This window comes from Agrilus planipennis, unplaced genomic scaffold (genome assembly GCF_000699045.2).
Source record: "Agrilus planipennis isolate EAB-ADULT unplaced genomic scaffold, Apla_2.0 scaffold64, whole genome shotgun sequence".
Lineage (NCBI taxonomy): Eukaryota > Metazoa > Arthropoda > Insecta > Coleoptera > Buprestidae > Agrilus > Agrilus planipennis.
Genome location: NW_020438927.1, coordinates 201,196 through 217,644, shown reverse-complemented (window position 1 = coordinate 217,644; position 16,449 = coordinate 201,196). Strand labels below are relative to the sequence as shown.

The 16,449-nt window shown below is 35.7% G+C and overlaps 1 protein-coding gene across 2 annotated transcripts in view; it reads right to left on the bottom strand.

The window, feature by feature from the left end:
- LOC108736322 (myc box-dependent-interacting protein 1) overlaps positions 1–16,449 on the bottom strand; it is a 72,869-nt gene that overhangs the window by 28,899 nt on the left and 27,521 nt on the right. For both annotated transcript variants that reach the window (XM_025974094.1, XM_025974092.1), the window contains exon 2: positions 5,780–5,915. In XM_025974094.1, the coding sequence (XP_025829879.1) occupies positions 5,780–5,915 (136 nt within the window). The remainder of the gene's footprint in view (positions 1–5,779; positions 5,916–16,449) is intronic.

Genomic DNA, 16,449 nt, shown 5'->3' with positions numbered 1-16,449 from the left:
GAGACATATTAGAGGCAGAAACAGGAGTTAGGAGGGGTAGAGGTAGACCTAGATTAGATTACTGTTCGCAAATAGTTAAGGATGTGGGTTGTTCTAGTTTTAGGGAAATGCGAAGTTTAGCTCAGGATAGGAAAGAGTGGAGGTAGGTGTCCAACCAGTCTTAGGACTGATGATCTTATGATGATGATGATTTCCCAATGTATAAAAAGAAAGCGACCTATTTTAGTTTTTCGTTTCCAATTTTAAAATTAGCTGTAACTCTTTTTGTGTCTACGGACTGGTGAAGAAGCTTCCATTGCATACCAAAGTTAGAAATATTGAGTTTATCCACCGAATAATTTCGTATTATTATTTTAGTGGCGTTAGAGAATCTTCCTTTAAGATTCTGGGTGCAGTGGTTTTCCGACACTCGATTGTTACAATACTGATAAAATNGAAAAGTAAAATTTGTTTAATGTCAGTTAAAACCCTTCAAATATGATCGTAGTTTATGATTTAACTACGGTTTTACACATGATCCCGTGGAATCGAGAATGTTCAATCCCGTAAATACAGGGATTAAAATTATCTTACGGGATTGTATTCACTAACATCGATATAGTCAGGTCATTTACGAGCATTTTTTATCGATACATGTCTCCCATTGAGTCAATTACCTTTTTGTATTATACCTACTTATAATGCTACATTTATAATTTAAGTATATCGTACTATTAGAGTGACTTTCATGGGTTATTAGCCGACGATGTTACGTAATAATTATAGTAGATAGATATATACTTTACCAGAAATTATATGTACCCTATTTTATTTGATTAATGCACATTATATGAAAACCGTTATTAAACTTGGCGTTTATAAAACCGAGATACTGAAAAATTATTAACAGATTACGTTAACGTCGACAATAGTCTGTACAAATCAGTTTTATAGAATAATATTTTTATAATTTATCTACCTATAAAGCTACAATGGGGACCTTAAAGTACAAAATGGCGGTATAGACGAAAAAAATTGAGTGTCATGTATATCAGTGAACATGTTTTTCAAAATCAAGTTGATACTTCTAGACGATTTTACGAGGGTGGATTGATAAGTTTCCGGCCTAACCAAGAGATGACGCCACTAGGCCTACCTTGAGGTGACATTCTATAGTACCATCCTTGGATAGCTTGTAGCTATAGTTTCAGCCCGATCTCCTTGCNGATACTTCTAGACGATTTTACAGCCATAGTTCCGTTTAGGAACTGTACAAGCCGACCGTTGTGTAGGTAGTATCTCTAGACTCAAAAACTAATAAAACTAAGTGGTCGTCAATAAAAAGCCAATTAAAAATTCGTCTGCGTAGAAAGCAAACTCAATCAAATATGATAAATAGTTGCAGTCGAATGCATAATACATGTAGCAGGAGTCATGCCCCCTACTGTTTTTAACCCCTGACACAAAAAAAACAGTGTTTGTAGCTCCTAACAGAGCAAACTCCCAGAGCCGTCAGGCATTATTTATTTTCTGAGTAACAAAACGGGTGGGATATAGCTATATAGCTAAAGGCACAGAAAAACACTACTCCCTATTCCTAAAGTCTGAGTGCCGAATTTTACATTATGTTTTTTTATATTGAATATTGTTAAAAATTAATAATCAACACTGCTGGACAAGTTTCAATATTCGCAAAAAACAATCGTAACTTTAGTTATAATTTGAGTCTTCATTTTTACAAATGATACTTAGGGAATACTTTCTGTAAGCAAACAAACCAATTGTAGTAACATTTAAGTGACAAACATTATCCAATCTCATTAAATTAAAAAGCAATTTCTAAATCAAAATCCGTGTTTCAAATAACTCTTATGTGAAAGTCTGTTCTTATAACAAAACCTAAAAGATAAAAGTAACAGTTGACCTTTATATCTCAGATCGTATTAGGCGAAAAATTTGAAAGTAATTATCGTGTGCAAAAACAAATACCCATCGATTCGCAACTTAATGCACTAGGTAAAAACAAAATACCTATGTATACGTAAATAAAAACATTATCTAGATAAAATGAAAAGATAACGGTACATTTTTGGTAAAAGAGAAATTAAAAAGGAATGTTAAAAGAGGTTAAACATTTACGTGTCTTAATCAGCAAGTAACATGACAAAATACTCATTTAGCCTGAAACGAAAGATGTGCTAGGAGACATAGTAGAAGTGAAACTTCAACGGACAAGTCGACAAACGAATGGCAACGGACAAGTGGACAAATGAATCGCAACAAAATTTTTACTTCAAGTTTTACGGGCAGATTGTTAATGTACTTGTCCAAATTGAAAACCTGCTCGTAAAACTTAAAGTAAAAATTTTGTTGCCATTCGTTTTTCAACTTGTCTGTTGAAGTTTCATTTCTACTATGTGTCCCAGCAGACATTTCGTTTTCACAGGTTTACTGCAAATTATGATTTGGTTTTTACACAGACCGCAAACAGAGGCAATAATGCTCTGCCACGTGGAGAGCAGAGGTAAGAAAACAACAGCTGAGCACAGCACCCGCCGCCGGGACTCTAGAGGACTCCCTGCTCTCTGCGCGGCTGCGCATTATATCCATCTAATACAGCCATTGCCCTCTTTCCGCCACTGCCGCCCCTCACCCCGCGATGGGGGTTGACGTTATACCCCCTCCATGCGGCCGTAACGCTTTTTCGTAACAGGAAAAATCGTAATAACCCCCTTCTATATAAAAGTTTAATTTTTAAAAAAATTATTTTTTAGCTATCTTCCCTGCGGTTAGGTTTTTTTACTTACCGTCGTAGAAAGCTCATTGGTCCTTATTTAGGAATGAAATGTTATTTTAGACGATTTTTTCGTTTATTACACCAAAAAAAAAAAAGTTTCGGTCATATTAATAAATGCCATACATTGGCTAATATTACATGGAGACAAGGAATTTATTTATTTATCCAATGTAAAAGGTTTATTATTTGTGACCTAATAATAAAAGCACACCAAACGATTGACATGACAAATTAACATGAATGCAAAGGGAAAAATTGTTCCGATTCATGAATTTCAATTACAATATGTAATTACGGCTCACGGGTAATGTTATGGTTAATTTAAAAATGGGCAGTACAAGGCTGTCCATAGATAAAACGTAGAAAACATTACAAATGTATCATTATACTTAATGACCTTATGTGGTTAATTTTACGGTTAGTTCTCTTAAAACACAGAAATAAAACAATTGTTACCTAAGTAACTTCTTTATCTAAATATTGAAAACTTGCATGTGATCATATTATATTATAGATAGATCACGTTCTGCCATGTCAGTATTGACAACTCCTCTCAATATGCACACAACATTATGCATAAAATAGACAGATGAGATTAAGATAGCATCTTATTTTGTTTGAAAAATCACGATCCAATCAGAAACAAGATGCTCGTATGTGATTAAGAGCAAGATCAATAAGAATAAGTTGAGAAACTTGTCTTTTCATGACTGCATGCTCAATATTTTGAGTGTATCTGGTTTTTAGTTTTGTGATATCTAAAATAGAGCCAATGTATCGCCAAAAAGATCATTACGGCTGTTCATTTTCGAACTTGAACCGAGTTATTATCTGAATCGTGATGGTATAATCTATTTGAAGAACCAAAACCTCTACAATTCTTCATAAATCTTGAGATAAATCCTCAAAATCCGCTTGCTATTCTGAATTATGTATGTGAATGACATGACATAAGATATGTGAGACCTTTCCAAATGCATCTCTATCTTCTACCAGAAGAAGCAATTTATTTTCAAAACCAAGTGCTTCTTCCAGTAATGAAAATGCAGTGTTTCCTTTTCCTTGAAGCTTCAGATTTAGTTCGTTGAGATGCATTGTAACGTCAGTCATAAAGTGCAAGTTTTTTTTAGGTATACGATTGTGCTGCATGTCTGTCTTCAAGAGCTGCAATAGTCGTTTGAAAGAGGAATTGTTTTTGCCGACCCCTGAACTAGAGGAATCACTCCTGTACTGTATTAAGCACAGTTTTGCTTTTAACACACAGATGGCGGTAATAACTTTTCAATAATTATTAGTTACAAACTGATTCATATATATTATTATTATTGTTATATTAATTATATTTTTTATAGTTACACTGTAACTGTACGAGTAAAATTCTTATTAAAGACACTACCTTTTGCAGTAGTTTTATTTCCGAATAACAAGTTCATTGAACGCATCGTTAGAAAAAAAAAATGTAATAAAGGAGAGTGTTGTGTAGTTATTCACCCGCATCTTACTATGTTCAACTCAGTAAGCATGATTTTATGCGTAATGCCTCACAATATAGATAATTACACATTTCTAATAATAATTATGTGGTACCCATTACGACCGTCGGGAATTGTTAACTTCTTGGAACGTAGTGTAACGTAGATGTACTGAAGTATAGACAGTAAAATTACTTTCGCATATTTCTCTACATAAATATATGCATGTATATTAAAACAAATTTACTATACTTCGTATAGTTTCTGTAGCGATGTGACCTTCAGTTTGACCGGCGCAAAGTAGAAAAGAACAGCACTAGGCCAGAAAAGAAAGCAGACAACTCTCGGCCAAGCTCTTAACCGGTGAGGAGCGTATAATCCGTACAGTACTGCACGGAAAAATTGACCATTTTATCCCTTACAATTTCATTGCTCAAATGTGCTGTTATTGGTACCATTTACTACTGAAAATATCAACGAGATGTTTATTTATATTTGAAGACATATTAAAGGCTTTAACGCTTGTTTTCGACTCGCACTACTATTCATGATTGAACAAAACTTTTGGCAGGTACTGTATGAAAAAGTATGTTTAATGAACAAGAGTCGGGAGTATAATGAGCTTTTTTCTCCCTACCTACGATTTTGCCATCGCGCATCCAAGACATTGGAAGAGGCTCATCGCTACAGAAAGTAAATGAAATATACCAAATATATATAAGAAACATATACATAGTGAGTGCCGATTTCGAGGTGGGGGGAGAGATCGGGCGGCGTCATTATCCGGTACCCGGCCGGAACCTAAAAAAGGGTCGGATCCGCCGCAGCGTATCGGATCCAAACCGGGTACCCGGTCCATTTTTCGTATTAAGTGCTATCTGCCATCGATAAAGGTACCCACCGTTCAAATTTGATAGGGCAAAGTTGGTTTAATAAATAAATTGATATATGAAGATTGGAAAAACTTTGGCGGTTGTTGTAGAACAAACAGAATAGCTCAAAACCCCAACGCCAAAACACGACACTGTAGTTGTCCGAAGCACTTTTCGGTAACAAAGTTACCTTCTTCAGGGACTGAAGTAAACTCACGTGAGTTGAAGAAGGTAACTTTGTTACCGAAAAGTGCTTCGGACAACTACAGTGTCTTGTTTTGGCGTTGGGGTTTTGAGCTATTCTGTTTGTTCTAAAATAAATTGATAGTTTCTTTAAATATTGACAATTTTGTTTACAAGGGGGGCTCTGGCTGAGCAAAAATTACCGAGGAGCATAAATATTTTCGTATTTTCTGTCACCACAGCTTTCGAACACTCCTCACATAAAAAAAATTGTTACTCTTACCCCCCCCCTTTTCACTCCTCAATTTTCTCTTAATTCAAAAAGGCATAGTAATAATACTGGCTACCGAATTTCATGTTTCTGTGACAAACAAAACCCAAATGCCAAAATACATTCTTTCACTACTTTAGATATGTATATTACAGGATTGCAAAGCGCAAAAAGTATAAGTATATGAATGTAGTATGAGCCTTACCTCTTATACACCTTATGTAGTTGTTGAACTCTTTCTGTAATTTATTCGCTGCCAATTGTTGCCGATTAAAATTCTGCAAATGTTCATCAAAAATGTCGTCAGCAGTCCTATCAACCTTTCCCAAATTTTGTAGAATCTGTAACAAAAATTAGCAATGTAAATATAAAAGTATCTGTTATATTTTATTCATTTGAAAAGAACCGCCCAACTATAGGGTAGGTACTATTACATTTATTATTATTATTATAATTGTAACTCTATTCTTAATTAAAATCGTAGATTCGGACCCCCCTCTTCCCATTGGAAAATTGAGGGCTTACCCCTAATTGTTAAAGAAATATTGATGATAACAATGAATCACAAAAATGCTTGATACCTAGGCGTCTTTATGAGCTTCATAAACAAATGACTAGGCTCACTTTTGTTAAAATATTTCTACAGGGTGACAATAAGAGTGTATTTTTTTGTAGGCGACGCCTGACGGAATGACCCCAGAAGAACATTACCTGATATTATCAATTGATCAATTTTTGTGTAGGTTTTTCTTGGCTGATGATATAAAGCAGAGGATAGCCCAAGGTTATGTCGCCTTCAATAAAAAGAAGTCACTTCTAGGCTCGCAAACGGTTAATTTAAAAATTCGAAGAAAGTTGTTAAAGGTGTATGTTTGGAGCGCGGCGTTGTACGGGTGCGAAACATGGACAGTGAACGCGGCGGAAAAGGTTAGAACAAGGTGTTATAGGCGGATGATGAGGATATCGTGGGTAGAAAAGGTTAGAAATGAAGAGGTATTGGAAAGAATAGGAGAACAGAGGACTCTATGGAAGTCAATAAAAAATAGGCGAGATAGGTTGGTAGGACACCTTCTCAGGCATGAAGGTCTAGTCAGAGACATATTAGAGGTAGAAACAGGAGTTAGGAGGGGTAGAGGTAGACCTAGATTAGATTACTCTTCGCAAATAGTTAAGGATGTGGGCTGTTCTAGTTTTAGGGAAATGCGAAGTTTAGCTCAGAATAGGAAAGAGTGGAAGTACGTGTCCAACCAGTCTAAAGACTGATGACCTTATGATGATGATGAGATCGTTTAAGTAAATGCTACATCATCGTCATCGTCATCACCATAATCATCATCGTAAGGTCGTCAGTCCTAAAACTGGTTTCATAACCTAAGCTAATCTTAGCATTTCTCTAAAAATAAAACATCCTACATCCGTAACTGCTTGTGAGCAGTAATCTAATCTGGGTCTACCTCTTTTTCTTAGCTCCTGTTTTTGCTTCTGATGTGTCTCTAACTAGCCCTTCATTTCGAGAAGATGGAGCTTTTCTATCCAACGTGCTACTTGACCTTTAGGACTCTTGAAATTTAACAATCATTTTAAAGCGGTATGGCTAGTTTGGAACAACAGCTTTCTCTCATAAAGGTACATGTACATGCTGAAATATCCGATGACTTTTTCTTCTCCATTTTGTATTTGAGAGAGCACCACGCATATCCTGCTGATTGCTTACGTCGATGTCCAAAACAAATTTCCCAGCTAGTAGAGGATAACTAAACACAATTGTGGAAGCGAGTACTTGTTTTAATTTCTCGAATACAGCTTGACAATCCGGCTTCTAGCAGAATCGTCTACAAAGTTCAAGGAAGCTTGATGTGAGTTGGTAGGGACTGACCACTATTGCACTGGTCTCATCTTCTTGAAACAACTCACATTTCTTGAGGCTCAGTTTCACAATGATATCCCAAAGTCTTCGGGATTTCTGTTACCGGAAAAGTATGAAATCCGTCGTTGTATACAATTCCTAGGAAATGTATATGATTCCTGAAATCGTCCGGAACTGTGTGAAATAAATTATATTAGACACGTTTTCTAGGAAATCTATACATTTCCTAAATAGCCATCGGAAATGTATTACAGGCAGGGGCGCAACAAGGAGGGGGGGGTCCGCCCACTCGATTAGGTTGGGCACCCACTCGATTTGGATTGGACACCCAGTCAATTCACGTAATAAACTAATTCAAAAATTCGGTTCAAATAGTTCAAGCTTGTCGAAATGACCTTTTTAGTCATTATTATGAACCGAAAACTCAACTCAGCCTAATCAATTTTTCGATTTCGTCATTGTTCGGTTAGGGGGACAGACTGGACTTGTTTCAAGGTTATAAGCGTTCGAAATGTGGTGCTACCGGCGAATGATGAGGATACCATGGATAGAGAAGGTATGACGACGTATTAGAAAGAATAGGAGAACAAAGGACTATNCAAAGTTCAAGGAAGCTTGATGTGAGTTGGTAGGGACTGACCACTATTGCACTGCTCTCATCTTCTTGAAACAACTCACATTTCTTGAGGTTCAGTTTCACAATGACATCCCAAAGTCTTCGGGATTTCTGTTACCGGAAAAGTATGAAATCCGTCGTTGTATACAATTCCTAGGAAATGTATATGATTCCTGAAATCGTCCGGAACTGTGTGAAATAAATTATATTAGACACGTTTTCTAGGAAATCTATACATTTCCTAAATAGCCATCGGAAATGTATTACAGGCAGGGGCGCAACAAGGAGGGGGGGGTCCGCCCACTCGATTAGGTTGGGCACCCACTCGATTTGGATTGGACACCCAGTCAATTCACGTAATAAACTAATTCAAAAATTCGGTTCAAATAGTTCAAGCTTGTCGAATGACCTTTTTAGTCATTATTATGAACCGAAAACTCAACTCAGCCTAATCAATTTTTCGATTTCGTCATTGTTCGGTTAGGGGGACAGACTGGACTTGTTTCAAGGTTATAAGCGTTCGAAATGTGGTGCTACCGGCGAATGATGAGGATACCATGGATAGAGAAGGTATGACGACGTATTAGAAAGAATAGGAGAACAAAGGACTATATGGAAGTCAACAAAAAATAGGCGAGATAGCTTGGTTGGTAACCTTCTGAGGCATGGAGGTCTAGTCTGAGACGTATTAGAGGCAGAAACAGGAGTTAAGAGGAGTAGAGGTAGACCTGGATTAGATTTCTGTTCGCAAATAGTTAAGGATGTGGAATGTTCTAGGTTTAGGGAAATGCGAAGATTAGCTCAGGATAGGAAGGAGTGGAGATGCGTATCCAACCAATCTTAGGACTGACGACCTTATGATGATGATGAGACCTTTATTAAAACTAAGGACGTTCATATAACGAATTTCAAACCCCTTGAACGAGAATAACAATTGGCCTGTGTAATCAATTGCGTTACTTAAAATATTAATTTATTTATATGTTCTTTTGATAGGACATCTGTTTCTAATAACCATACTGCGGTGATTATAAACAGGAAGAAATCACGCTGAGTTCTACAAACAAATAACTAATAATGATATACTATGTGCGTTATTTATAATCGGATGAAACAGATTCTCTTCTGCGTAATCCTATTAAAAATAAAAATGCAATACATCAAAATCGCACACGATGGAGTTCAGTAATCGTTTACCAATTTTTTGACCTAATTACTTAACTGTTTATGTATGTATGTCGTTTTAACTAACAGAAGGTAATCAGTCAAATAACCTTTAAACCTTTTCCCAATGTTTAGGTACTGAGTCTTCTTTTGAAATGGAAAACGGTAGAGGGGTAGATAATAATGTTCTACATTTCTATATAAACAGTTCTAGCATTTATCCTTTTGTGGAGGTTATGGAATTACCTAAAACTATTACGACAAATTACGTCTAACTATAGGATGGAATTATGTCTTAAGCCTACTGTTGATATCCAAGATTCTGTCGAATTTTTAACGCTAAATTCTCTTATTATACTTTTAATAAAAAAATGTTTTTATAAAGGTGGTCATAGAGGGTATAAACAGAAAATGTTTTCAGTCATATAGGGTGCATCATTTTTTTGATCGCCACCTAAATTAGCTATTTTTAATTAAACACCCTGTATATTTTTATATTTTTCGTTTCTCTATTTAATTTTAGGTCGATTTGTTAACAGTTCCCTGTGATTATCTCTACTAGTTTTTGAGATATTCAACTGTTTTTGAAAAAAATCGTATTATTATATCAATAAAAAGGGCTTTTAACTTCGAAATGAATGGTATCATTTATAAAGGGTCAGTCCAGTTGAAAAAAGTTATTCGTCTCATAAGATTATCAAAAATAGATTTCGATATTTCCAGCATTGACTAACCTGCATGTTTTGCCCATAGAAGAAAAAAATATGATAATTCATGCTAAAACGAAATGACAAAACACTTGATTATTTTTTTTTATTAAAAGTATAATAACAGAGTCATGGACGAAACCGCCTTAAGTGGAACACCCTATATACAATGATCAAGCACACTGCCCAAATTTGGACGGGTTCAACTAGTACTAGAACAATACATCAAATTTGTGCGTATTAAAGTAAATTCTACGTCACCTTATTTATCTAGCCATCGCGTTTCATCAAACATCATTAGTGTATTTCCTTAGACCAGATTAAACAAGTTAAGAAAACAACGTAACAAGATGGTTTGTTTTTTTCAGTGATGTTACACACCTGGCCGCATGTTGTATTTAAGCAAATAAAATAACATACACACTGTGATATTAACACTGGTAGATCCGGTGCTTTAATTTTATAACCGACCGTCATAAAAATATCGGTGAAAAACAACTTTTTAAGTTTTTTTTCGTAATAAGGAAATATTTTACTTGGCTAGCTGAAGATAAAAATAGATACTATGTATGAATGATGATAACCAGCTTTTCACCATAGAAAAAATAAGTTGCAACGATTGTAAATCATTATAAATACATAGGACAGACGGCAAGATCATTCGAAGAAAAAATAAACGAACACGTTAAAAATTGTAAACATAATTTAGCATTCACGAACCATTTGAAACATAAGAAGTTTTATATTGTTATATAAGTATATATAAAAGGAAAAGAGTAAAAAATCAAATGTATCGCAAGTAATCGAAATAAAGTCGCATCTAATTTCCAACAATTATAAACCTAAAATTAAATGAAATAGAAAATGTACTTATAAAACCCTCCAATAGCTAACTCGTGAGGTGCAACAAACCCCACTTACAATTAATAATAATAGTGGCAATAATAGGTATACTTCATTTACTTTCTCTAGCGATGTGACCCTTCCAATGTCTTGGATGGGCGCTGGCAAAATCGTAGGTAAGGAGAAAAAAGCTCATTATACTCTCGACTGTTGTTCATTAAACATACTTTTTCATACAGTACCTGCCAAAAGCTTTCTTCAATCATGAATAGTAGTGCGAGTCGAAAACAAGCGTTAAAGCCTTTAATATGCCTTCAAATATAAATAAACATCTCGTTGATATTTTCAGTAGTAAATGGTACCAATAACAGCACATTTGAGCAATGCAATTGTAGTGGATAAAATGGTCAATTTTTCCGTGCAGTACTGTACGGATTATACGCTCCTCACCGGTTAAGAGTTTGGCCGAGAGTTGTCTCCTTCCTTTTCTGGCCTAGTGCTGTTCTTTTCTACTTTGCGCCGGCCAAACTGAAGGTCACTTCGCTACAGAAAGTAAACGAAGTATATTATGTATGTTCTGTAGTTGGGACTTTCAAAATTGGTATTGTCCACAATAAAACTATCGCATTTACTTTCTTCTTTCAACTTACTAACTAGACTAGAGCGTTTGCTGACAGGACTACTTTTACTCACGACAGACATAGAAAAGAGATGTCAGGTAGGAATTGTAGCGAACATTAATAAAGAAAAAGGAATAACATTACACCAGTAACTGTGTAACGCGAGCAGAATTTGAGTATGTTGCCAGTCATCATCATCATAAGGTCGTCAGTCCTAATCGTAAGACTGGTTCGAACACGCACCTTTGCATTTCCCTAAAACTAGAACAACCCACATACTTAACTATTTGAGAACAGTAATCTAATCTAGGTCTACCTCTACCTCTGGTAACTCCCGTTTTTGCCTCTAACTAGACCTTTATGCCTGAGAAGGTGTCCTACTAACCTATCTCGCCTATTTCCTATTGACTTCCATAGAGTCCTCTGTTCTCCTATTCATTCTCATATCTCTTCATTTCTAACCTTCTCTATCCACGGTATCCTCATCATTTGCCTCTAATTCAATTCTAACCAGGCAATTATAAAGTCAACCCTGATCTTTTGCGTACCTTAGTAACCCGACCCTGTGCTATTGTTTGTTTTATATCTCCAGCTATTTTTCCATCCTGAGTTGCCAGACTCGTTAAACAGCGTCTTCTTATAATCACATAAAATTGAAGCATATGCGAAGAAAATAGGAAAGTAGATGTTACCTGAATAGCATAAGCAATAAAAGATGTTTTTTGAGAAAAGTGAACGGACTGATGGCCAGTTAAAAATAAATTACTATGATACATGGGCAGATCACGTGTTGCACTATAAAGCTGGTCATTACGAGAAAGTCAAATAATTTTTGATGATACTCAAATAGGCAATAACAAAACCTGTTATCTACTCCAACTAATTCCCCATGCATTATATTCTACATTTTTCTTTTTATTATCAAATTAAAAAACATGTTCTTACTTTTTAAATTTCCTCATTTAACACATAAGTACATATTTACTTTACTACCTAATCATTAATTTTCAACAATTACATTACTATGAATGAATTAGATAAATAAAATTTTCTGTTGTTCGTAGAGCTAACGCAGGGTCGGCTCGTTTTTAACAAAATAAAATTAATTAATTTTGGAAATCCCAACAAGGTTATTAAAAGTGTACTATATATTAGGAGCATGACTCTGTATGGATGCAAAACGTGGACGACGGGTGCTATTGAATAATTAGAAGAGATTATGAGATTGAAAATACACCAAAAATGAAGCGTTAAAAAGAGTAGAAGAACGGAGAGTGTTATGGAAGTCAATAAGAAATAGGAGATGTAAGTTGATCAGACATGACGAGCATACAGAATGCAGGAACAGGAGTTAAGAGGGGCAGATAACATTATTGTTCGTAAATAGAGATGCACATTGCTGTAGTTTTCGAAAAATGCAAAGATTATTAACTCAAGATAGGAAGAAGTAAAGAGGTGCGTGTCCAACAAGAGTATTCAGGCTGAAGACCTTATGGTGATGTTGAAGAACTAGTGAGAAAAAACATTAACCTGAAATTTCTTCTTATTGTTAGTCATAAATTATTGTTTTTAAAGTTACAGGTTTTATATCCACTTTGATAATTATACGGATTCTGTGGTAATCCGGAAACCATATGGACAATCTAGCACAGGTAGGTAGGTATTATAAGTAATAAACCGTGCACAGGTCGGCTACATAAAGATCCAGAGGTTATTCACATTTAAAAAGAAACGTGAAAATTAACATAAAAAATACAATTCAAAACCAAAAGTACTCTTTTAGAATTCATAGAATAACGGCAATTAATAATATCAGCCGTTCGTAAACCCAATAAATAATTTAATGTATAATTTTAAACAAACTAACATTAATATATTTCTGCTCAAACTTTCTTATTATAAAATAGGCATGGTTTTTCGTAACCTGCTGCTGTGCAATTAAAAAAAAAAATCTCGAAAACTGTAAATTTTAGAAGTACGAAAGTCTTATGAAAGTTTACCTCGTTAGTAAAATTCAAAACCGTCATAATATACAGGGTGCTCCATTTAAAATTACGAAATTGATGTCAATTTCAATTAACCGGAAGTGCTACATAGATGGCATTATTTTAATTGAGGAGAACATACCAACGGAATTGATGTCAATTTCGACCCGACTTAACCTAACCAAACTGGAACGAGCCTGACCTGACTAGACCCTGACCAAACCCGACCTGACCTGCATAGATGCCATTATTTTATAGGGTTGTTCGGAAAGTCATTTCGTTTTTTTTGTGGAAATGAAAGACAGTTTTCGTATAATAAACAAATACTTTATTAAATTATATATTGACCGTTCTGGTCCAACACCTTTTGCCATCTTTCTGGTAGTAGCATAATTGCACGCTCATAAAATTTTTGGTCTTTGCTGGCAAAAAACTGATCGAGGAGGTTTTTGACCTCCTCATTTGAGGTGAAGGTTTTACCGTCTAAAAAATTTTGGAGTGACCGGAACAAATAATAATCCGATGTTGCCAGGTCTGGAGAATACGGTGGGTGTAGCATTGTATCCCATTCAAGCTGTAAAAGCTTTTGGCGAGTGACCAAACTTGTGTGAGGTCTCGCGTAGTCTTGGTGAAACACTACACCTTTCGTGTTGATTAGTTCTGACCTTTTCTGTTGAAGTGCATCATTCAGTTTGTCCAGCTGATGACAGTAGACTTCCGAATTAATCGTTGTGTTATCCGGTAAAAGCTCAAAAAAAACGATTTCTTTAAAATCCCACCAAACAGACAGCATCACCTTTTTTTGGTGAATATCGGCTTTGGAAATGGTTTGAGCCGATTCATCTTTTTTGCTCCATGATCTCTTGCGTTTGACGTTGTTGTATACAACCCATTTTTCGTCCCCAGTGATGATGCGCTTCAAAAACGGATCATTTTCGTGACGTTTGAGAAGCGAATCGCATACGTCAATGCGGCGACACAGATTTCTCTCTGTGAGAACATGGGGAACCCATACATCGAGCTTCGAGGATAATCCCAGGCCTTTCAAGTGGTCATAAACTGTTGAATTTGATAAATTTAACCTCAATCCGATCTCACGTGTTGTTATTCGCCGGTTCACATCAACTAATGCCTTTATCGCGTCTTTATCAGCTTCAACCGGCCTTCCCGAACGTGGTGCATCTTCGACATCAAAATTGCCGGATCGAAATTTAGCGAACCAGTTCTGGCACTGGCGTACTGTCAACACACCTTCTCCATACACATCAGTCAATTTCTTTCTGGCTTGAACAGCATTTTTACCCTTTCTGTAGTAAAACAGTAAGATATGTCGAAAATGCTGCTTATCGCTCTCCATATTTAAAAGGGCACCAACCAAAAACTACTGCGTAGAATTAATTGGAATTTTTGACACACAAGCCTTGCTATATGAGCTCTCAAAGCATATAAAAATTATACGGCTTAAATGTGAAGTTGGCTGCAAAAGAATACAATTAAATCCTCTGTCGGGAAAAAACGAAATGACTTTCCGAACAACCCTATAATTGAGGAGAACATACCAACGGAATTGATGTCAATTTCCGTTATAACCGGAAGTGCTGACGCCATCTGACCTGATGACCCGACTTTACCTGACCAGGCCCTACCTAACCGGACCTGATTTCACCTCACCCGACCTGACCTGACGATCAGACCCGACATCACCTGACCGGGTCCTACACGAACGGACCCGGCTAACCCGAACCGATTGACCGAACCTGAAATGACATGGGCTAAATTGAAATGATATGACTGACCGACCCAATACCACTTGACCTGACCGGGTCCTACACGGACTTAAAAATATCCGACCTGACCTAACCTAAGGTGACGTAAAATGACCCTACCTGAAATGACTATCTAAAATGACCCGACTTAACCTAACCAGACTTGAGCGAGCCCGACCTGACTGGACCCTGCCTGACCAAACCCGACCTGACCTGCACAGATGCCATTATTTTAATTGAGGAGAACATGCCCAATAACGTTATTGACCAAATTTTCAAAATTTAAATTGAAGTAGTTTCCGAAATATTCTAATGGGTGGTCACCGTGAAACACCCTGTATATTTCTGTCAATCATTATTATAAAAATATTTATTATTGTTATCATTATGTGTATAGTATGTATTAAAGTTATTACATAAATGGTTACACATTGAATAATGTTTTAAAATCATACACTGACGGCACTTCTCTAATTATAAATTTAATTGCGTTGAACAATTAAACAGTCGTGTCATCATTTATCTATAATTATAATTGAAACTCAATCTAGTCTTTCATACCTTCTATTATAAATCTACATAATACAAAAAAACAAAAACGTCTCAGAAAATAGCAACAAAACAGCAAACAATTCAAATAAAAAATTTAAAAGCAAATTGGTTAAAACGTCAAAATAGTTTTAATAGTTTTAATAAAACAATTTAGCAGGGACGTCTCTACAAGTATGGTAGATGCACATTTAAACCCCATACAGAATGGATAAGAAATGGGATGGACGTAAGTCTGATAATAAATAATAATAAAATGATATAAGATATAATATACGCATGTAAATAATACATGAGGTAATAAATTGTACCAGTTTCTAGCACAGTTGAAGTTCGATTAATGCGCATTTCACATCAACTTTTGACATATTAAAACGATTATAAGCATAAAACTGATACAATCGGAACAATTCGTATACATTTGGACGTATTTGGATCAGCTTTTACAGGCGGTCAGAAAAACATATCAGAAGTAATAAAAGCTACTCATTAGTTTTTTCTTTTACTAATTCGTATAATTTTAACAGAAAATAGCCACAAGACTGTCAATTTTATAATTTACTTCTTGATACAAGGGTACCTCCTATATGGGGTTATAGAGGAGCCTTAGAAAAACATATTGATGGAGGTCTAGGGTGCAGGAATGTATAGGGCTGTACCTACCGGAATTTCCTCCAATTAAGAAAACTTTAGGAGTCTGTATCTCAAGCCACATTGGTTTCCGCATGGAATAAATTCTACCACACGATTCTATAGGG